Source organism: Cydia fagiglandana, chromosome 9, assembly GCF_963556715.1.
Source record: "Cydia fagiglandana chromosome 9, ilCydFagi1.1, whole genome shotgun sequence".
Classification (NCBI taxonomy): domain Eukaryota; kingdom Metazoa; phylum Arthropoda; class Insecta; order Lepidoptera; family Tortricidae; genus Cydia; species Cydia fagiglandana.
In genome coordinates, this window is record NC_085940.1 from 16589431 (window position 1) to 16614284 (window position 24854).

Sequence of the window (24854 nt, forward strand, 5' to 3'; positions counted from 1 at the left end):
TTGAGCATTTTATATTGAAACGAACGTCATATTAATTATTAATCGTCGTAATACTTTACGACCGTAAATAATGCCTGGGAACAGAGTAAATAACAAACCATACACTTCTCTTCTGGATGATCAACAAGAAGCCATCATTGTCAGATGCTCGTGCAGAACATGATAAACATACATTTAATGTAAAGTTACTATTTTTTTTTGGAAACATATATAACATATTTCCCAAATTAATAAAAAAGTAGGTAAACAAAAACATGTTTTATTATTCACAACTCTTTATTAAGTCTTGTCCACCATGATATCAGCAGCTTGAACTTAGGGATTGCAATCCGGATTATTCGAACTTCGAAAATCCGGATTATCCGCCAATTTTTCAATCCATTTCTAAATCTGGATTTTTAAACCCAAATCCGAATTTCCTGATTTTTTGTTAAACTATTATACAATTGCCTTTTGCACCGTTAAAATGTTCTGATTACTGCAAATACGCGTCAAGCGGGTAGAGGGGGGGTTGCCTGGCTCACTCCCTGGCCTTGGGTCTTGAACAGCCTCATGACAAGCGCGGTGTCTGTGTGACTTCAGGTTAAACTGAGTGTTCGATGTTTGGCTCAGGCGTCACCGTGGCTTGGCTTTTCCGCGCGCGGCAGGCTCGTGCAACAAAAGCCGGATGCCGGATCAGTAGAAGAGCCGGCCGCATATTTTCCGCACAATGGTTTCCCATAAAAGTGATGCTAAGTCCGAATTCGATAGTCTGCCGCGGCGGAACTTGCCGAAAGTACGAAAAAGAAGGCCACTTCCGGTGCGAAAAAAGGGGGCTGATTTAACCCATCTGATACCGAAATAATAGTTATGGCAGCAGTTAGAAATTTACATGTAGACGCAGAAAAGCGAAATCTGCCAGTATTTTTTTTTGCCGGAAGTGCTTGGCAGACGCTCTCAAAGGTGGCCACCGGGACCCCTAATTTAACCCATCTGAAACCACCATCCAGCACGCCATCACGCCAGCTGACGAAGCTGAAACGGGGAGATGGCAGCATCTTAGCGTCGAGCAAAGCGGAGGTTTTAGGCGAGATCGAGAGGTTCTATGGACAGTTATACACTTCGATCGCAAAGCCCGTTGACAGCTTGGTAGGAGATCCAAGAGCCAAGCTGTACGGACATCAGTCTGTACGAGATTAGGATGGCCCTGAAGCAGCTTAAGAACAACAAGGCGCCGGGCAAAGATGGAATCACTTCAGAGCTTCTGAGAGCGGGTGGAACACCGGTACTTAAAGTCCTCCAGAAGCTCTTTAATTCCGACTTGTCCGAGGGCAAAACGCCTGAAACATGGAATAGAGGCGAGGTGGTGCTGTTTTTCAAAAAAGGTGATAACAGCCTATTGAAGAACTACAGACCCATCACGCTTCTGAGCCATGTCTATAAGCTGTTCTCAAGGGTCATCACGAACCGTCTCGAACACAGACTTGATGACTTCCAGCCTCCCGAACAAGCCGGTTTCCGAAAAGGCTATAGTACCATAGACCACATCCATACGCTGCGGCAAGTTATACAGAAGACCGAAGAGTATAACTTGCCATTATGCTTAGCGTTTGTGGACTATGAGAAAGCCTTCGATTCGGTGGAAACATGGGCGGTGCTTGAGTCTCTTCAGCGATGCCATATTGACTATCAGTACATCGAAGTGTTGAAGTATTTGTATAGTAACGCCACCATGTCGGTCCGAGTACAGGAGCAGAGCACGAAGGCGATTCTATTGCAAAGAGGCGTAAGGCAGGGAGACGTTATCTCTCCGAAACTGTTTACTGCCGTAATGGAAAACGCCTTCAAGCTCCTGGAATGGCAAGGACTTGGCATCAACATCAACGGCGAATACATCACTCACCTTCGGTTTGCCGACGATATCGTAGTCATGGCAAAGTCGATGGAGGAACTCAGCATGATGCTCGTCCAACTTCGAGAAGGAGGTCAACTCGGTTGGGCAGCGTTCGGGAAACTACGTAATGTCTTTTCGTCCGACATACCTCAGTGCCTCAAGACGAAAGTCTTTAATCAATGTGTGTTACCAGTGATGACTTACGGCTCCGAAACGTGGTCTTTCACTATCGGCCTTATCTCAAAATTCAAAGTCGCACAACGAGCTATGGAGAGGGCTATGCTCGGAGTTTCTCTGCGTGATCGAATCAGAAATGAGGAGATCCGTAGGCCGACTAAAGTCACCGACATAGCCCACCGGATTAGCAAGCTGAAGTGGCAATGGACAGGCCACATTGCGCGCAGAGACGATGGCTGATGGGGTGGAAAAGTGCTCGAGTGGAGACCACGGACTAGCAAGCGCAGCGTAGAACGTCCACCCACAAGATGGACGGACGACCTTGTTAAGGCCGCCGGAAGACGCTGGATGCGGATCGCTTCCAACCGGTACGAATGGAGGTCCAAGGGCGAGGCCTATGTTCAGCAGTGGACGTCTTATGGCTGAGATGATGATGATGATGATGATGATACCACCATGAAACCAATTCCAGTCGGTAGGTATGGACCCTCATGTCAGGAATATATAAGTCTGCCAAGGCTTTTCCTGCCGAAACACCTTGGCAGACGAGATTATGTGAGCATGGTCACCATCGGTTACCCTACATCAACCCATCTGATACCACCATAATACCACCATGAAACCAAATCATCCCTAAATGGGTGACACCCGGGGTGGGCCGCCCCCGCCGCCCTCACCTAGCTACGCCACTGCATAAGACTATTACAGTAAATAAAAAGACTAATTTCTTATTAGAAAGTCGTTTTTTTTTTAATTTATTCCTGGTACCAAGAAAACATTCCCTAAATCCGGATTTTATCCGAAGTTCGGATTTCGGCGTGAAAATTATCCGAAAATCCGGATTTTATAAAATAGATTCGGTTTGCAATCCCTACTTGAACTGCAACATGTACCTGGAAATTAGAAATTATATCTTTTTAAAGCAGTTTCAGGCTGAATTTTGAGTATGGCTATGTATTCTTGTATATTCCTTCTTTCTAGTAGGCACCATCTCTGTTTAACGGTTTGCCTTTAGATACTCTGGTTACATTACCACAGAAAATAAATAGACACCACGACCCTACCAATAAAGTGAGCTTTTAAATACTTAATTGTAGTAAATTAATATTAATTTTATACTTACATCAACGTGATTCTCACAGCAATAGGTACTGTGTGTAACACGTGAAGTAGGTAGGTATTCCAAGTTTAATTCACGGCACCATCTTTCACGTCGTAGGTCTTCGTGGATTCGAACTATTATTTTTGTGAATCATTCCCACACATAGGAACAAGGTTTTTGATATATTAAGCAATGAAATTTACTGTTTAGGTATTAATTATAAATCAAATTGTAACAAACAAGCGCAGCGGTTTAACTGAAAAATTTTGTTATGACAATCGATGACAATGATAACTTTGACAATACGTGAGTGACGGATTTATTTACTATGGTTCGATAACTTTTATTATGCAATGACTTTACATTCAGCCCAGGAGAAGGTCAAACTAAGGTCATAAGGATATTTGTTGAAATATCTTCAATCCTCAATTATTATATCGCAGCAAATGTCGGAAACTGTTTAAAAACCTTATATCTCGAAATGGTTTTCGAAATAGAACATTTGAAAAAAAATGAACAATCCTAATTTCTGTTATTTTTTATCTGCACTGGATATATTTAAACAAAAAATGAAGGCAATTGTTTCTAGGTAAGCTTGCAATAAACCGCAGACAGGATAATTGCTGGAATAATAGATAAAATTCCGTAAACCACATTCATTGTTTCTTAGGTAGGTACTTCCCCACCTAATGTCTGAACTCTGTAACAATATTATTACCAACTTATATTATCACACACACACACACACACACACACACACACACACACACACACACACATATTGCACCCTAAAAGAGATAAGACTCGAACCAAAACTAAACAGAACTAACAACATATATAAGCAAAACCTACTACCTATCCATCGGTGACAGACAGGACACCAATAGTGTGAAAAATACTTATTTTGATTTCCAAGACAGACTATTTCTCTGTGGGGTTTTACCTCATTCCATTACCATTGGATTTATTTCTTACAGCATGGTAATTATACCTCGAAAAGTTATTTTTAAAACGTTTACTGCTTCCATTTATAACAATCAATCAAATTATTACTTACTTACATCGGAAGCATAAAAATAAACTTAATGGAGAAAACTTTTCTTCATTATGCCATGACGACCCCTATTCAAAGAAAACTTTAAAAGATACATCTTTATCTTCATCTGTGTTATCAAACTTTACCTAAATACGTAGATGTCTCTTCCAATTCTACTTTTAAGCGCAATTAAAGACCGTTTAAGAGACTTGCCTAACCAAATAAACTCTGATTACCAGAAGGTCCCATCGATCAGCAATGAACTGCTATCAAATGACCACAAATTTAATCTACGAACTCCACAACTGCCTCGAGCGGTCTTAATTACGACATTATCAATCGGAACCTCGTTTCTAACTAATCCAGCCCATTGGTTAACTTCCGCGTTTATTGATTTTGACAACGGTCAAACATTTCCATTTCCTATGATAACTTCGGGCCTATTTAAATTGTTAAAAATCTAGTTAGATTCTGTTGTAAAGAACAGAATTACAAGCGCTAGAAACGCTACTACAAGGCATAGGTACTCATGCCTACTCAATCACCAAGTACGTACCCATAACATAACAAGAAAAACATGAGGCTTTATTGTAGCTTTAGGATATTTTGTTTTCTAGCGTTATATTGCGTATTAGCGTACGAAATTTTGATCTTACGTCGCAAATATCACAATGTAGGACACAGGCCTTCTCTGAAGGACTAAATAGGTAGACGAGTACATCCTAATAATGTAATCCATAATTCCCTACATGAATTTGACCTACACAATTGTCAGATAATACAATTAAGGACAAAACAATTATACACACAGCGCATAAATATGCAAACACGGGCACGAATTCAGGAATTAAATTGTACCCAATATGTGTTTTGTCATAATTAACTTCATTATCCCTGCTTGATGTGATGAATAAAGGTGACATTCGGGTTGACTCTGCAGTAGGTAGCGGCAGCGTTGGGGTAGTAGGGTTTGCAGCGATGATATAGAGTTGTAGGGGATGTTGACTGTCAATCTTCTGCAGAAAATTAGTCACAAATGGAATGTTCGAATCGCAACAGCAATGCGAAAAAGACAGCAACAAAGTAACACAACAAATTTTGCAGACTCATATTTAAGTCAAAATTCGAGTTTTTTTCAACTTGTTAGAGCCCTGAATCTTTCGTAAAAACTTGCATCCTTTTCAGAGGACTCTAATTATTTACAAAAACAATGTGTTGGGGTTAGGTTAGCCGTAACGCCGCTATCAGAATATAACATTAATTCTTTGTAATAACTGCCAGAGATAATTGATAGATTGATAGGCTGTATTGTTTCTATTTATGTGGCATATTATGTTATAGTGGTAGCCATAGCCATCGCGTGACTATGAACCATAGACGGAGTAATTACGAGTTTTTATATGCAACTTTGAAAGCTTTCATTTAGCCATAAAGCTGCTTTATGATAAATTGCTGATATAAAACGAGGACGAATAGTATAGAAACGCTAAAAATATCATAAGTTAAGTGTTTTAGGGGACACCTATAATTGAATTTTGTTTACCCTTGGGGAACGTAATGATCATATTTAAACATTAAAATAAATTTATGGTAGGTAAGGATAACTAGTAATTACCTAGGTACTAATAATGTGAAAAATATAAAAACATGACGATTATTAGCTTTCACAATTATGTTATGATGTAGGTATAGGTACATACAGCCTTCTAGTTTAAGATTTAGTAAATACAGAAAATATAGTATTAGTATATTTCTACACTTTAAAACAATCAAACGGCTTTGCCAATAGTTTAGCCGATAAAAGAAAAAAACTAGTTTTCTTGTTGCGCAACTGGATTGGCTCCGGAACTGGTACCTAGGACAACTAACGAGTTTTTCAAAAGACCTGTGCTACCGCTTGTAGAATATGAACGAAACGTTATTCATTATGACTAGAGGGCGGAGTACCGGTGGCAAATTTCACACTAAATGTATGGAGTCGCCTAAGTATTCTTATGATTAAATAAATAACGAATAAATGATTAATTTTGCATAATAATTTTTAGGAACTTATAGAAATTATCTTACGAGCATACAAATATAATGTAATATGTTGTTAATATCTATAATACATAATAATATGTTTTCTTATCAAAACATTATCATTAGGTACTAAATACTAGACTAAGAAGTTATACCTGCCAAACGATATATTATTTTCAAGACCATTCAATTACAATTGAGGACTGGAATTATGTGTTCGAGGTCCTCCTCACAATCTACACTTAAGTGCGTATCCATGTTATAAAATGACTGGACTATGGCCACATGTTCCTGGTTTTTCGGAGTGAATCGGTTTCTTAATTTATTGAAGATCCATTTATGAGTGGAAAACGATCGCTCTACATCTACCGATGTCATGGTTGCATGTTTAAGGACTTGTTTATAATTTTCCATTGTAATCATATTCCTTAATTCGTCAGCATCTGGGTTTCTATCTAGAACCAATTCGAGTTTATTTCGCACGGTTTCACTTCCTTGGAGGCTTAAAATAGTCCTAACTATATCTATTACCAGAAAACTTTCTTCTATCGGAATTTTAGTGCATAGTGTTAAGTACTTACTTCCAATTTACGAGTAGGTACCATACCAAGTACATTAGGTAAATGAATAATTTTATTATTCAAGCCTAAAATAATAATTATAAAAACGACTCCATACCTTTTGTGTGAAATTTGCCACCGGTACTCCGCCCTCTAATTATGACACATCACACCCAGTACTACAATCAGAGAACATTAAACCTCCCTTTATGAAGCCAGGTAGAAAGATAGATAATGTCATTAAACAATACCAAGGCTCGACATTACCTTTTTGCAGGTCATTACGTATCTATATATAAATACGTACGTATTTATATATAGATACGTACGTATCTATATATAAATACGTGTACATATTTATGTATGTTATGTACTGAGGCAGAGTTAACCACATGACCCGTCCCAATAAATATCATGACGCACATTGAACACATCATGATCATTTACAATTGCATTGCAACCTTACGCATCAAAACAAAGTCAATTGGGACAAATAATTTCTGCTCCAAGAAACCTTGACAATTGCTGTTAGCAACTCAAATCTATACCAATAACGCTTTTATACCCACTTCCGTTCACACCCCCAGTCTGGGCCTAAATGTTCCCAATGCTCCAAGCGCAGGTAAAGAACACTTTCCTTAGAGTTGAGTAAGTATGAGCTCGACTCTCGAGATCCATATCCGTAACAACACGACGTTATCAGTACGTATATGATGGTCCTTCTTGTCTACGTGTCAACGTGATAAAACGGTGTCCGTCACTTTCAATCCCGCGGTGTTAAATAGTGACGGCTATTTTGTCACATGGATAAAGCCATCCATAATACGCTTGAAGGATGCTTATAGTGGTTAATTTGATGTAAACGCTCTGTAAGCATTGACAATGCCCTGCCGACGTCAAAAAATAATAATATTCTGCCGGAATGCGTAAGAGGGTCAGTACAAAGGCACCTGCTACCTGACAGAGAAATTTGCACTCAGGGGAAGGGTAATATCATTTTGGGGCAGTTTTATGGGAGTTACGTAACTAATTCAATTTGCTGGTGGGAATATGCAATTCTGTTACTAAAAAGGTTGTACATCTTGAACCTATACCTTTTTAGGGTTCCGTACCCAAAGGGTAAAACGGGACCCTATTACTAAGACTTCGCTGTCCGTCCGTCCGTCCGTCTGTCACCAGGCTGTATCTCACGAACCGTGATAGCTAGACAGTTGAAATTTTCACAGATGATGTATTTCTGTTGCCGCTATAACAACAAATATTAAAAACAGAATAAAATAAAGATTTAAATGGGGCTCCCATACAACAAACGTGATTTTTGACCAAAGTTAAGCAACGTCGGGAGTGGTCAGTACTTGGATGGGTGACCGTTTTTTTTTGCTTTTTTTTGTTTGTTTTTTTTTGCTTTATGGTACGGAACCCTTCGTGCGCGAGTCCGACTCGCACTTGCCCGGTTTTTTAATGTTACGTACCTATGGTAAATATAGTAGGTATTTCCAGGTTCAGTTGTTACGGTTATGCTCTTAGATTAAAGCAGTAACCGAGGTCTTAATTATTAACTTCTCGGGCTGATCATGGTAGTGAACTGCATCTCTCTACACTAAAATATTTGAATGCTACAAATTGTTATCAATTCCTTTAAAAAAAACCGTCAACAATTTTATCTATGGCCCTGATCACCCTACCAGAAAAACTATGCGGGCGTGAAGATACGATAAACAAGTTACGAATACCGAATAATGTTGCGACGCGGATACCGGATGTTACTGACCATACACCCAATTGCCTTGACCTTCTGCTGACAACTGATCCAGACAGGCACTCGGTTTCGGTATCAGCTCCGCTAGGATCGTCCGATCACTGTCTAGTGAAATCCGTGTCGACCCACTCTCCTCCTGATCTCTGCCCTAGGGGCACGAGGAGAGTATGGCGATACGAGTCAGCGGACTGGGATGAGCGGTAGCGGCAGGTCTGTTTTTCTTCGGGTGACCCCTCGTGTTCTGCTGAGGCTGTTGCGGATGTGATTCGGCAGGGAATGGAATATTTCATTCCGTTCTCCGACCTATCGCTCGATCACAAGACCCGAGCATGGTACAATTCGGACTGTGCTCGAGCCGAGGCCCTTAAGCAGTCTGCATACCAGGCTTGGGTATTAGCCCGCGATACCAAAGCTGGAGCACAGAGGGTTCGCGCGAGGAAAAAAGCCTTTAACTCAGCTGCCAAGTCCTGCAAACGGGTGCTTCGAAAGGCTCGATTCGACCACGTCAGTCGAATAGGGGCCAAACTCGCCTCCTACCCTCCTGGTAGCAAGCGGTTCTGGTCCCTGTCGAAAGCGGTCGAATCCAACTTCTGCCGACCCACATTGCCACCTCTGCAGAAACCTGATGGGACACTGGCCCACTCCGCGACAGAGAAAGCAAACTTGTTTGCTTCTCTGTTTGCGAGCAATTCACGTCTAGACGCAGGCTCAAAACTTCCACCTACGCTACCTCAATGCAGTTCCTCTATGCAGAGAATTGCTATTCATCAAAAAGAGGTACGCCGAGCTCTGCAGAATCTTGACGTGAATAAGGCCAGTGGACCAGACGGTATACCTGCACGTGTACTAAAGCAGTGTGCGCCTGAGTTGTCTTCTGTACTGACACGCCTGTACCGCCTCTCTCTCCAAACAAGAACGGTGCCGAAATCCTGGAAGCTTGCAAACGTGCAGCCAGTACCCAAGAAGGGTAGTCGTGCTGAACCCTGCAATTACCGACCAATCGCCATTACCTCCATGCTCTGTAAAGTCATGGAAAGGGTACTTAACGGCAAGCTGCTGGCATACCTCGAAGCAAATGATCTGCTCAGTGACCGTCAATATGGCTTTCGCCGAGGTCGGTCTACTGGGGATCTTTTAGCGTATGTCACGCACTGCTGCGGCGAGGCCATCGAGAGGAACGGTGAAGCGCTTGCTGTTTCACTGGACATCTCGAAGGCCTTTGACAGGGTTTGGCACGCAAGTCTCCTTAGCAAGCTTCCTGCATACGGCATCCCTGCTGACTTTTGTAGCTGGCTATCTGATTTCTTGAGTGAACGGTCGATCAGAGTAGTTATTTATGGCTGCTCTTCAGACCTCATGGCCATTGACGCCGGTGTTCCTCAGGGGTCTGTTCTCTCCGCAACCCTTTTCCTGCTCCACATTAACGACATGCTGCAACCCAGCATTGTAGGTTATGCAGATGACAGTACGGTTGTTGAGAGATATTTGGCTAGTGCAGGGGACAGCAGGGAGGATATACGTTCACAGAGAGAGGCCATGGTTGAGCGAATGAACTTGACCCTTAGTCTCGTTTCCCAGTGGGGTGATGACAATCTGGTCACGTTCAATGCCTCCAAAACGCAGACGTGTCTATTTTCCGCAAAACGGAGTCCATTCGACCTGACTCCTTCTTTCCGGGGTGCATCTGTACCTATTGCCGACAGCCTGGAACTCCTCGGCATGGAGCTGAGTTCAGTCCTCAGCTTCGGCAGCTTCATTGAGTCTAAAGCACAAACTGCGGCCAGAAAGCTGGGCGTCCTAAATAAGGTGAAGCGATACTTCACACCTGGACAGCTTCTAACACTTTACAAAGCTCAAGTCCGGTCGTGTATGGAGTATTGCAGCCACCTGTGGGATGGCTCAGCTAAATACCAACTCGCCACTTTGGACTCAGTGGAGCGCAGAGCCAGGAGGATGATTGGCGACAAGAAGCTAACGGCTAAGCTTCAGTCTTTGGCCCATCGGCGGAAAGTCGCCAGCCTGTCGGTATTCTACAGGTTGCACTTCGGGGAGTGTGCCCAAGAGCTACACGAGATTATTCCACCGTCCCCATTCTACCATCGGACTTTTAGACGCACGGCCGGTTTCCATCCTTACTTGGTAGATATTCCACCAATTCGCACGAAGCGCTTTGCTTCTACTTTCCTTATGCGCACTGCCAAGGAATGGAATTCCTTGCCGGCGTCTATATTTCCGTGTTCTTATAACCCGGCAACCTTCAAATCAAGAGTGAACAGGCACCTTCTGGGCGAGCTCGCTCCATCGTAGGCCACGTCTACGCCTCGGCTAGTCTGTGGCCATGAGTAAGCCCATTCATAATAAAAAAAAAAAGAATATGTATGCAATACGGTTCTTCAGAACATTGACAGATAAACTTCGATATCGTGTCGTGATTTGAGATGATATCGGGATTTTCACAAATGACTAATCCAGATTTTGATTTTGCCTTCAATAGATAACAGATTATGTGTCTCGAGTTACACGCGTTCACATGATTCACAAACCTTTCGTTTATTGCGCCACGAAAACCTACACAGTTTCAGAAATCGACAAAGCTGTGGAAGAAACATAAAAAGTCGATGAAGCTTTCTGATGCCCGGCATCGTTCACACATGTCGCCATGTAGTCACAATAAAAAGTTTTGTAGGCAACATCTAAAGCTGAGTTTATATAGTTATTCGGTTTAGTAGCTGTTTTGGGTGTAAATAGGTTTACGTAATAGGAACAATTAAATCTTCTTCAGTCTAGAAACTTTGTTTCGCAGGAGCACAATTTTTGTAGAGATAACTCTAACGGCTTATATATTTAGTATTGTCTCATATTCCATTAGCTACGATTATGAAGTGTTTTCTTGTGTGACCATAACTCATCGAATCTTGAATCAGAGGTATCTTAAATGTTTCCTTTTGTTTCTTCTTTATAAGAGCTTTTTCCTGGTCGCTCTACCTTGTCAAATATTTTGGATGTAGGCTTTTCTTATCCTTTTATTCTCCTTTTACCAGCAGTGCAGTTTTCTGAACGCCGCGCTGTCCAATAAACCAATGTGTGGGCGCTTTTATTTTCATGTTCGGTGGCTTTGATACAGAGTTGCATTCCAATTTGTACGGGATCTCGTTACAAACGATGTGTCTAGTTTGCACGATTTTGTACTGAAATGTCACGTAAAGGCCAAATGTTTTATGTGCCGAACAAAATCCATTATTAGTCCTCCCGCGTTTTAGGCATCATTCGATTTCAGCAGTAAAATCGTAACAGATCATGTTTTTATAGCTTTTAGAAATATTAAACATGAGATTCTCATATTTAGTATGTAGGTATTGCACTCAATTTTCGTAGAAAAATTTTTTTACCTACTCAAGAAAGAGGGAAAATATAGTAGGTATGTCATGTATGTTGGCATCATCTACAGCTCAGCATTGTTGGATTGCAGTAAATGCTAGCATATAAGATAATTTTATAGTGGTACAACAGTACGATTGTGTTTTTTCTTATCCAGTAACACGACCGGTTGCCCAAATTGTGCCATTCAATCTGTGACGTAACCCTCCAATCTCAAAAGTATCCTACCGACCCTATCGATAATTGAAGACCACTTAACAATATGACTCAAGCCTATTGATTACAAGTGGCGTCAACAAGAGGGCAGTGTTATTAGTAAACCAATTAGAATTGCTCCGTTAGTGATAAACCAATAATTATGGGTCGTCGAACCTTTGCGTGCCGCTTTCCAGTTCGGTGGAGACGTCTGTGCCAGTACTTAGATAAACGTATCTTGTTTGAGTGTTTAGAACGTTCACTTTCTTACAGTACCTGTTAAAACATATGGAGTTATTTCCTCAAATATTTTAGTATAACATTAGGCATTGGAAATGAGCAAACTTGTTAGATTAGATTAGGTAGTAAGTAAATAGGTGGATAAGACTGGACTACCTATTTACTTTTTTAAGAGGTTACAGACGTTATAGCAGCAATTGCTAACAAGAAAAATCTTTCATTTCATACGTCGTCAAAAACTTTAACAAACGACCTGCCAAATTTTCTGACCCTGACTGGATATCATAAGGATGTAATTTATCTTACTATCTGATCTTTTCTGAAGTAATTATAATGTGTGTAAAAGGTTATTTAACTGCCTATAATATCCAATTAATTTCACGCCTTATTCCCAGTAGGCCGGCAAGCTCATATAGGTAGGTAGCTTCTCGTGGAAGATTGAATCTTTACGATAATGTCTACAACCGCCGCCGAACCGCACTTAAATTTCATCATTACACGAGCCACTGCTCTTATTACTACAATATTATTAACACACGCCCCAATTATCGCCATTATTCTCTTGCATTATGAAGTAATCTGATACGCTGAAAATTCCTTCGCCGCCTAATGCCTTAATAAATTAGAGTAGCGATCAATCAAACGTAACGACGCAATCGATTCTAATGTAAATCATAGAGTGGCGATAATACTAGCCGTTTCGTAACCAGCACTTCGCTTTTAATTAAAACACTTGATTAAAATCGGCAATCTCGCAAAACAAATACGTCCCCACTTTTATCAGATCTCCACGTCACAATAAACAAATCTCGGTGACATGCGTACTCCAAGCCGCTATCTTATCAAATCAAGTGATTGTGCAAATGAGAACAGTTTATCAAACGACTACAGACAGACTGGGCTGCTGCGAACTCTTCCGAGCCCTACCAATACGGTTCAGAATACGAATTGTTGCAGGCCCATTCGACCGACCGCCGTCGTTTCGAGTGAACGTCGGAAAGAACTCGCGTAACTATCGTTAGAGTAGCGCGCGTAGTTCGTACCGGGCCATGCACAAGACCGCGCGACCCGTCCTAGGGCTATGGACACCCTCCTCGACAGGTTCAAGCGGGAGCAAGGAGGTCTCCGCCGCTCCCGATCCGTCCGAGCTTCCCTGCGATTGATCGGCAATCGCTTGCGCAGCAAGGACGAAGAACCCCCCGAGGACGTCGACCTCAAACGCAACACGGTCGTCTTCACGACCGCCCAAATCTGGCCGACGGAAAACTTCGACGTCGCGTACAAAGGCCTCGAAGGGACATACAAATCGAAAACCCCTACGATGGCGAAAAGGAAACCTGACGCGAAACCGAGGAGGAAGAGTGGTGATATCGATTTAAATTTGAAACCGCATAAACATGGAAAAGTGGAGAAAACTAAGTTCAGTGATTTCTTTACGCATAAAAAGTTAAAGAGTGCTTCGGCTAAGGAGTTGTTGGTGCCTGAAAAGATTCCTCCAAAAGCAGCAGCCATACTTCATATTCATTCCCCGGAAGAAAAGGGGAAGAAGAAGTTAAAGGGGATGGGGAAGTCGGAGTCTGCGAAGTCGATCGTGGATTCCGTGCCGCTGCGGCGCGTGCGCCGCGGGTCGGAGAGCGACATGTCGTGCGAGGAGCCGCGGGGGCGCGTCAACCGAGCTTTTGTGTACAGCACGCCGCCGAAGGATAGGAAACTGCCCAAATCACCGTCCGCCTATCTAAGTACGTATGGTGACTCCTCTTTTAAGCTTTTAGCTGACATTTTCTCAGTATATTTTCATTGATACGCCTTTTTACATCAAATGACACAACTGACTCTACTTAGGCTTTATGTACTGGCTTCAGTCATGTTTAGTCCCGTTTTACAATCGTAGTGTTTACTCATCTCAACTCCTAGATTATGTGCATATAATAAATTCTTAGGTAACTAGTGATTGCAAATCTGTACAAACTGCTTGATAACTATGTGAGATGAGAGGCACCCCGGCTTCATATTTTGATAAATGCATTAGGTACTCTATAATTGCAGATTTTTAATACCTACATAAAAACGGTTGGGGTACTTGTGGTAACTTCGAAAGCGGGGTGATTTTGAAAATGGCAAATATCAATAAACTAGAGAAGCACTTCATACTTTAGCAACAGTAAGACCTTACCTGCCTACCTTATATACCTTGGTAAGAGTTGCAGTAGTAAGAAGATTTAAGTGCTACTTTCTGGTTTTATAGATACTATGTGCCATTTTCAAAATTACCCTGCTTTTAGAAACTCTTTCGTTGCCCCAATACATTTTACATAGCTTAACGAAGAAAATTATACATATTATTATTTAAATTGTTATCCAAACAAGATGTCATATAAAACTAATGAGGTCGAGGACACTCGAGTGATGAGTTTTAAAGATGTATTAATGTAGACTGACCATTATCGAAATATAAAAAGGTAGCAAAGAAACGGCTTATTTCCTGGTAAAGTTAACGGTAAACTGCTACAAAACTGCTCAATTGATAGATTAGAATCAGCTTAGTAACGGTCTAATATTGCGTGCTATAATTCCTTCATTATTAATATATACCGATTAGTATCTAAAACTGGGTTTCGTACTGGGGGTAAATTTGACTTGTTTTAGTGGCAATTCATAATAAGTATTCATACTAATATCAGTTAGGAGTGTTGCTGTTTGTAGTTTGTACTAGGTCGATCTGCGTGAAATTGTCCTAGATAATATTTATTTATTAATTTATTTGTGTATCTATAATAATAGAGAGGGGGGTTTAGATATTGCACTAAATAGAGACGAGTGGAGGAAGAGGGGGGGAGGCCTTTGCCCAGCAGTGCGACACAGGGCTCTGAATAATAATTCACACTTAGAGTAAATTGTCAATTTACAAGGGGCCTCCACGTGTTGGCTTCGGCCCCACGCACGCCTACCAAAAGTCCGTCCGTCAGAGATTATGTAAAAGACACACATAATAATAATAATTTATTTGTGCGTGGAGGCTAGTATAGTAGCAATATGGCAGCCAAATAACAACATTTGCGAAGTCAGGATTGGCATTATCAGTATGTTTGTCTGGAATACTAAGTTAATGAGTTTGTTCACTTAATATTGACTAACATGTGTAAATAACTTGTGCTAAAACTAACCATTTATTTTCCTTACATTGTATTTGGTTCACTTAACGTTAATTTTCTAAGCCAAACAAAAAGGTAAACAAAGTGTTCCTTTGTCAACATTACCGGTACGCATTTATAAATATTAATAGCACACTTTAATCAGCTCGTAATACTCCAGTCAAAAAGGTATATTTTGAATACAAATTTACAATACCTACATAAAGTTGGTGTCAAGTAGATAGGTTTTACCTCAATAAAAATAAGCAGGAATATCATGAAATTTGGTATTGGGTAGGTAAAAACAAAACAGGGGCCTTACCGTGATGTCCTTTAGCGATTCAGTTTAGGTCCTAAACAGAATCTTAATAATAAGGACATCATGGTAAGGTCCCAGGACTTGCGTTTAAAATGTTACTTTTCATGAATACTATTGAAAATTTTTCATCAATCATTTTCGGTTGCTACGAAGAAAGGTTTTTTATACTTCTTATTTGTTTCTAATGATGCTTATGGCTTACGGTCAATATGACCGGACTAAAATGCAATTCTGCATCACGTTGCGCAATGCATTTCGCTGAAATTAAGTAAGTCTATTGACCGTAAACGTTGCAAGATCTGAAATTAGCTTTTTTTTAAAGAATTCAGACACTGATTATAGGTTACAAGACTTATTAGTAACGTAACTGATGATTAAAGAACCGCATTGCACGTGTCTGTTCCGTCATTCTTTACATACAATAACACTTCGTAATAGATAAAGAATTTGATTATATTACAAAGATAGAACGTAACGTTTTGTAACTTAGATACGAATAATTTTTAAGAAAAAAAAACCGACTTCTATGGGGCCCGGTGAAAGATTATGGTAGATGGTGCACTATGTAGAAAAGGAGGTAAAAACAGTACTTTCTAGTAGCATTTCGTTTCCGTAAGGGTCGTAGTTCTAGCCTAACCTAACCCACTTCTCTGATAGCAGTTCGGTTCTGTGAGGATCGCAGTTCGACCCTAATCAAACCCACTTTTCTAGTAACATTTCGTTTCTGTAAGGCTCGCAGTTCTAACCAAACCTAACCCACTTTTGTTCGGTTCTGTGAGGATCGCAGTTCAAACCTAACCTAACCCACTTAACGGCGCATGCGGTGCGGTGTAGGGGGGTTTGAGCGGGAGGGGTTTGGCATCATCATACTTTATACCTACATTTTATGGTAGGTAATCATAGCGGTTTATTTAGTTTAGGTATCATAGGGGTTTTCCGGGTCAAGGTCCGGGTCTCTGAGTCCGAGTCCGGGTCCGAGTCCCGGTCCGAGTCCGGGTCCGGGTCCGAGTCCGGGTCCGGGTCCGAGTCCGGGTCCGAGTCCGGGTCCGGGTCCGAGTCCGGGTCCGAGTCCGAGTCCGAGTCCAGGTCCGGGTCCGAACCGGATCCGGGTACGAGTCCAAGTCAAAATCGAAATTCGTAATCACCAAACGTGTACTATGCGTCGTTGAAGAGTTCTGTTCTGATCATCATCAGCAGTTCCACTTCATCAAATGCGACAGTTTTTAATGTAAATGCTTGATTTTATGATGAAAACACAGAAAATTCTATACGTATGTCTTTAAGATTTGAGGAGTTCCCTCGATTCCTTATGGATCCCATCATCAGAACTCGAGCTTGACAGAAATGTGGCTTAAAAACTAAACTTGCTTAACAAACATAACTAAGAGGACAAATCGCCAAACGTGAACTATGCGTCGTTGAAGAGTTCCGTTCTGATCATCATCAGCAGTTCCACTTCATCAAATGCGACAGTTTTTAATGAAAATGCTTGATTTTCTGATGAAAATATAAAAATCTCTATACGCATGCCTTTAAAATTTGAGGAGTTCCCTCGATTTCTCGTGGATCCTATCATGAGCACTCAAGCTTGACAAAAATGTGGCTTAAAAACTTAACTTGCTTAACAAACATAACGAAGAGGACAAATCGCCAAAGGTGAACTATGCGTCGTTGAAGAGTTCCGTTCTGATCATCATCAGCAGTTCCACTTCATCAAATGTCACATTTTTGAATGTATATGCTTGATTTGTTGATAAAAACATAAAAATCACTATATGTATGCCTTTAAGATTTGAGGAGTTCCCTCGATTCCTCATGGATCCCATCACCAGAACTGGATTTTGACAAAAACGGGACCAATCTGTATGCATATACATACAATCAAAAAAATAATTTTCAAAATCGGTCCAATAATGACGGAGATATGGAGTAACAAACATAAAAAATAAAAAAAATAAAAAAAATAAAAATAAAAATAAAAAACATACAACCGAATTGATAACCTCCTCCTTTGGGATTTGGAAGTCGGTTAAAAATGGTAGAAAAACATACTTACTAGTCGCAATTTTAAAACTATCCATCTTTCTCAATATTTTTTTAAATTATAACGAGTTTTAAATTGAGTATCAAAAGTAATTTTTTTTTTAATACCAACCGTAGAAATTAAAACACGTCCTATATATCTTCTATCTACCTCTTTTTGGAACTATGGGATTGATTTTTAAGTGCTAAAATCCAGATTTACCTAAAAATAAACAAAGGCAGAAATTGCTATTTTAACCCAAGGTATGCAATTATCTTCTTCCTCGCGTTATCCCGGCATTTTGCCACGGCTCACATAGGAGCCTGGGGTCCGCTTGACAACTAATCCCATGATTTGACGTAGGCACTAGTTTTTACGAAAGCGACTGCCATCTGACCTTCCAACCCAGAGGGGAAACTAGGCCTTATTGGAATTAGTCCGGTTTCCTCACGATGTTTTCCTTCACCGAAAAGCGACTAGTAAATATCAAATGATATTTCGTACATAAGTTCCGAAAAACTCATTGGTACGAGCCGGGGTTTGAACCCGCGACCTCCGGATTGCAAGTCGCACGCTCTTACCGCTAGGCCACCTGCGCTTCCTCCAAGGTATGCAATTATCGTTACCGTAAATTTACCTAGACCGAAATTAAAGTTTCAAATAGCTTTAGCTTTATGACTAAATTGTCCGTAGTAATGACATTAGATTTTATGTCTGCGAGTATGACTCGGAATTAATTTCTAACTTAATTTCACTTTTCCTCGGTTGACATCAAAGTTTAGGATATTGCCAAAATTTCACACCATTGAACCGAAATATTCTCGTACCAGTCCTGAACTGTTTCAACATATTAATATGTTTATTATGTAATTAAACATAACATTACATTTTTACCGCAAGTAGGCAAGCAATGTTTTGATTTCCCAGATCCTAACATTTGAGATCAGTTGGACAATATGGGGTAATCAAACTATGGACAATGAGTAAGAGCCCGCATTATTTCCGGACCGATACGACCTTCAAACCTTCAAGAAAAGAGCGTACCCCCATATTAAATTTCGGCAACATACTTGCAACCCCTCTGTTGTTGCAGTGCAGGTGTCCCTAGGCGACGGTAATTACTTACCCAAAGACGATTCATCTGCTCATTTGCCTCTTATAACATAAAAAATAAATAAAATACAACCCTTACTCGAACTTGTAAGTGAATGATCGAGAATAATATTTGAACGATCTTTCGTTTACACTTTTGCCTAAATTCATTATATCTATACGTATACTCTTTTATCTTAAAACTACGTTTTAAGATCACGTACCTACAGGTACTAGAGATTAAAAGCAGATAAATTGAAAATATATTTTAAGTATCAAAACATACTCACGTAATAACGATATCTCCCCAATGCGTTCACCGCAGTCCCTTTCATAGTATATGAAGATAAATTCTTCTAGTTTACATAGGACAGTGTCCATAGAGGCACCTAATCCTTAAAATGAGCTCGTTTATTTTCTCGAATAGCCCAAGTGAAATGGGTTACAGGAATAAATAGGAAATTCGAGGCACAGCTCGGTCGCGCTTTTTGTTGACTTTTGATCCGTTTTCCGTTGGTTTAGATTTATATAAGTAAAATTGTGTGGGTACGAATGTTTATTACTTACTGTTGTTGTTGTGTTTTGTGTCCGAGTATTTGGCAATCCATGTTTGTTAAGAGCAGTTTTTTTAACTGAAATTAGAAGGTGATAACTCATTGATGGCATAATGATAATGTTGCGTGATGCGGTTTCAATGGGGTTGGCAACTGTCAAAGATTTGCATAGATGGCGCCGTCATAGCTTGCCCCTTTTTCTATGAGATTTGGCTTTAAAGGGCTGGCATCCAGGGTATTAAAAAAAACAATTTATAATTTGACACAATTCTAGGGATTGAGAGGGCAAGCTATGATGGCGCCATCTATTACTAAAAACGTCCACCGGCCAACCCCATTTAAGTATAGTTTACAACGCACACTATAAGTACATACATTATTTAGCTACAATAAGCATTGTCAAATTCTATATTGGCTCAATGTGACGAATCGGCGAGTTAGGAAAAGGATGCGTTCCGATTAGATCAGAAACGCCGCATTAAGTGTGAATCGTACTTTTTGATTTCCGATCAGACGTTACCTCGGCTTTACGGCGTAGAAAATCAGCCATTTCTCCACGCCGTGGGAACTCCAGAAAACCCCTCATTGTAGTACTATTGTATTGTACGGTAATGAGTGCCAATGGGAGAGTTATTGTACATTAAGTGTTTCATTATGCGAAATTAAGTTTCTTGCCGTAAAACATGTGTTACCAGTTTATATAGCTTTTATTTTAATTGCCTGCAATGAAATTATTCTTTAGCGGTGCGATAAACTAAGTATAATGAGATTACTGCCTCGGTTTGGAAGTTTTTCCCGCAGGGACTAACATTATAGTAGTTACAAACTAAAGCGATGAAATTTAAATTTAAGGGAAATTTTACACCTGCTAGAATTCAATTCAATTTACAGTAAAAACAATATATCTAGGTACATATTATAATTAGGTACTTATAGCTACATATCTACATATAGTTTTTAAGCAATTAGGTAAATAAGGTCACTTTATAAGGTTACAAATTCTCCATAAATATATAGCCGTACCTTGGAAAATTATCCAATACCACAATTTCCTGTTAAAGTAAAACTAAAATTCATACCACTTATAATGTATAACTTATACATGGAATTACAATATTTGATGTTCTGCCGGATTCGAACTTTAAGATACGTCAATTCATTAATAGATCCAGAAATGATATGGATTAGATGTGTCAGTGTCAAAAGTGACGTATTTGTTTGAAGAGACGTCATATTTGACACTGACATATCTAATCCACATTGTTTTTAGATCTATTAATTGACGTATCTTAAAGTCAATATACACGGAGTACAGTTGAGTCCACAGTTTGAGTCGCTCGCGGCACAATAAACAATAGGGTCTTATTTGAGAATTTTGAGCTCTATCAGTTCTATATTTATTCTATTTTGTTGACCGTACTCTAACCAATTTTAACCTCGCAAAAGCGCTATTATCTACAATCGCTCAGTTAATCAAGTTTGAAAACGGTGATCGCATTAATCAAAGTAAAGCGCCGGGAAATGATCTGTTAAATAACAATCGGTGGATGCGGCCGCGAAATGATTTGTTTTCCATCACAACTCGTTTCCGATTACTTCCCGTCCCTAGGGAGATTTATGCGAAATTGGAGCGGGAAACATGAAGATAATGGATAATATTCAAGTACATTTTAAATTACAAACGGATGTTAATGTAAAAAAGTGAACGTTCTATTCGATTACTGAATATTTATCATTAAAAAATATTTTAACTGACGCAAATTATATAGTAAATTCATACTCTATTAGTATAATATTGTGAAATGCTGACTAACCATGTAATGATCATGTTACATTATGGTTAATAAATAAACTAAACTAAAATATATACGAAATTGAATTCCTTGTTGATTGTACCTTCTGTTCCAAGCACATTGCACGTCTATCCATTCAATCTCCCGGCGCGATTCGGGAAATGAATTAGAGATCCACTAGATATCAAATAGTAAAGATTAATATGTGACATTCCACGGCAAAAGGTACCATTGTCCCGGCTGAATATTGGAGCGGCGTTAATAATAGCTTACGCCAGTCGCCATAAGGTACCTTTTGTCGTGGAACGTCACATATCTTTACTAAGTATTTCATATCTAGTGAATCTCTAAATCATTTCCCGTCCATCGTCAATAAAGTTCTCTCTACCTTTCTTATGAGCCCTATTCGTAACTCCATGTGGTTGTTTTTTTTTGCCGATGTGTTTCTTTGACCACTTTTCGACTGCATCATTTACCTAATATTAATTATTGCATTGTCATCAAAGTTTTACCGAAAGAAGTGATTAAAATGTAAGTGACTAGATATAATCAAACGCTACATGTACTTATGTACATATAGACACACTATAAAAATATGCTAGTGAAGTTACGACCATATAAAACGACGGGTTGTGTTGGGGATACCCCCGTAAATTACAAGTCTTCTCTCGTAGACATGGTGCTTGTAAATGTACGTACAATTCTCTTTAATGAATGACTTTATTATTTATTGTTCGTGCGAAGATTTACGGGAAACTTAGCTCTCTGTAGGTACCACACATTTTCCTGTTGTTATCGTGTAACCACTAATAATAAAGTGTATTTTTCAGAGTAGGACTCATATTTCCAATAGAGTTCAAATTCAAATTCGATTTCTATAATGTCGAAATAACACATGTCAAACAAAATCAAAATAGAACTACAAAATATACAACTAACACTAAACACTCAACTACGACTAAATTAAAAACACATGACCAGATCAGGAAAAGAGAGTTTGATTAGGTTTCTCAATTCTGTTCTTTGAAATACCAACTTAATAATTGAGAGTACATGTTTGTTTTAAAAGTTTTGCTCCATTTGAGGAGTGAGAAAAAATAACTGATATAAACTCGCGTGGCTAGAAGTTGTAGATGTCAACTTTAGCCAGTCTTCTCCGAGACCACGGGGACAACGCCATCCTCGGAACATCGGAGGTAAATCCTAAAACTTAAATACGCAATTAAGTCCCGTACGTTGTACAATTTAATAATGTAAAAAGATTTGTACCTATTTATCAAAAATTAAGTTTGACAAAGACCTTGCTATAATTAAAATAACACACCTTGCAACTTTTCTAAAACACTCAAAACAAACAACGATGTACTTCGATTTGTCAAAATTACCGTTAGTTGAATATGGCCTCTTTTGAGAAAATATTAGTAGTTAACTAGTCGAACAAACCCCCTTATAGCCTTAAAACTGCCCCTTATTGGTATACTATCTTCAACCTCCTTAGATAAAATTACATTACCCTATTACGTACATAAGGTCATGATAAACACTACTACCCCAGTACCTCTAAAACAAACACACTAACGTCACAATAAATCCTCAAAACACCATTTTCCAAGAAAAGTCGCCATACAAATCAAAATATCAATCATTCTGACATGTAGCCAACTCGTAGCACGACTCTACATTCCGCTTCGCGTGGAAAATAAATTGTTTCATCTGTCCCGTTTGCTCTTAACAAGCAGCTTATGTGTGGAAGCGCGACACGTGATTAATATTACACTGAGTTTATATTTATAAAGTGGAATGAAGGTTCAGCTATTTCATATGCAAATACGAAATACTTGCGATGCGAATGAGAAATAAAACAAAAGGTCGAATTGGATATGAGTAATTGTGTGTGACATGTATTGTTGGTTTAGCGGTTTACATCTTACTCGTTGTGATGAAGGCAACAATGGTTATCAGAATGGTACTGGATGCCTCAAACAAAAATCAAGAAAATCAAAAATCGTAACATGAGGTCCTTTTTATTTTGTCTTAAAGCCCCTTAATAACCCTGGCACTTTCATCTAAATCTGACGGCCCGATTCGAACTTAAGATACGTCAAATATTACGACTAGATACGTAATGGATTAGATATGTCAGTGTCAAATACGTCTTTTTTTCACACAAATTCATCACTATAATACTTAAAACTTTCGCGTTTTGAACACATATTTAACTCACATTTATAGGCGTAGATCGGCCCGATATTACGTCTATATACGATATGGATTAGATATGTCATTGTCCAAAGTGATGTTATCTCACATATATAGACGGGTCTATCGCAAAAATTTATATCGGTCGGTCGGTAAATAAAGGTAATAAAATAAATTCGCGATAGACCCCTCTATAAATGTGAGATATAACATCACTTTTGACAATGACATATCTAATCCAAATCGTATATAGACGTATTGACTATTCCTATTTCTTTCATTTCCTTTACTTTTCTGGTTCGAATTAATATCTATATATCTATTTATATTATATGTTGAGTATTTATTTAGTTTTATTTATACCTATATATATTATATGTATATGTGCTCTTGTATTGTTATATTTCTATTTATGTATATTTGGAGTAATGTGTATTCAAAACGTGCATTTTATTTATTTTAGGGATTGTACACTTTTGCTTTTGTTTGTCATTCATCGTTACTTCTGTTCTACTCATTTCCTCAAAGGTTAACTGGAAGAGATCCCATTCAGGGATAAGTTCGCCTTTGTTGTATTTAATTGACTCTGTAACTGTGTTTCTCGTGTTTATATTTCTATGTACAATAAAGTAAATACATACATACATACATACATATTGACTTACATTAAAATACGAATCGGGCCGATCTAAAATACTACTCGGAAATACATGGAATCGGCCAAAATGTGAACCATGTGAAAATCGGTGGCTTGGCCACACAGAGGAGCTAATCATAAGTTTGTTGCACCAACTTCACACTTTTGGCAGTGACAACTTGCCGTACAACTTGCACGTGAAAACGTTGCGGACTTAAACTGAATAGGTACCGTAAAATGGGGTGAGTTGGGTGAAATTTGACTTTCAAACCTCGATAAAATTTTATTTTTACATGTGAAAACTGAATGGTGTATATAATAAGTGGTACGGACGTTTGTATTTCATTTTGGGTAGTTTCATTTCATAACTTTGACGATAAAGAGGAAAACCCACCTCACCCCGTAGTGCCTCGTATTTGGGGTGAGAGGGTTTTTCATGTAAAGGTGATTTTGGAAGATTGTTGGATCGATGTTTTTTTTATTATGCGTATTACTATAGCCCCATTTTAAATTGGAATACATTATTTTTGTAGCAGTAGCCTTAAAATCCCTTCTCACCCCCCTCTCAAACCTTTTCTCCCCATTCATAACCCAACTTTCCCCGCGAAACCTACTCACCCCGTTTTACGGTACTAAACTTTCATACCTATCAAAATATAGTATTCAGTGCTGAAAGCTTAGGTACTAAATTGCTTTCTAATACCACGGCAATTTCGCAAAACGTGCGGAGTAATTTCCATTTTCATCCCCTGATCGTGCATCCG

General features: G+C 39.3%; 1 protein-coding gene across 1 annotated transcript in view; it reads left to right on the plus strand.

Annotated features, from left to right (window-relative positions):
• The first annotated feature begins 13285 nt into the window (after positions 1 to 13285).
• Positions 13286 to 24854, plus strand: part of LOC134667508 (ankyrin repeat and fibronectin type-III domain-containing protein 1-like) — a 67233-nt gene continuing 55664 nt past the window's right edge. The window contains exon 1 of the mRNA XM_063524936.1: positions 13286 to 14081. Coding sequence (XP_063381006.1) covers positions 13424 to 14081 — 658 coding nt within the window. The 5' untranslated portion in view covers positions 13286 to 13423. The remainder of the gene's footprint in view (positions 14082 to 24854) is intronic.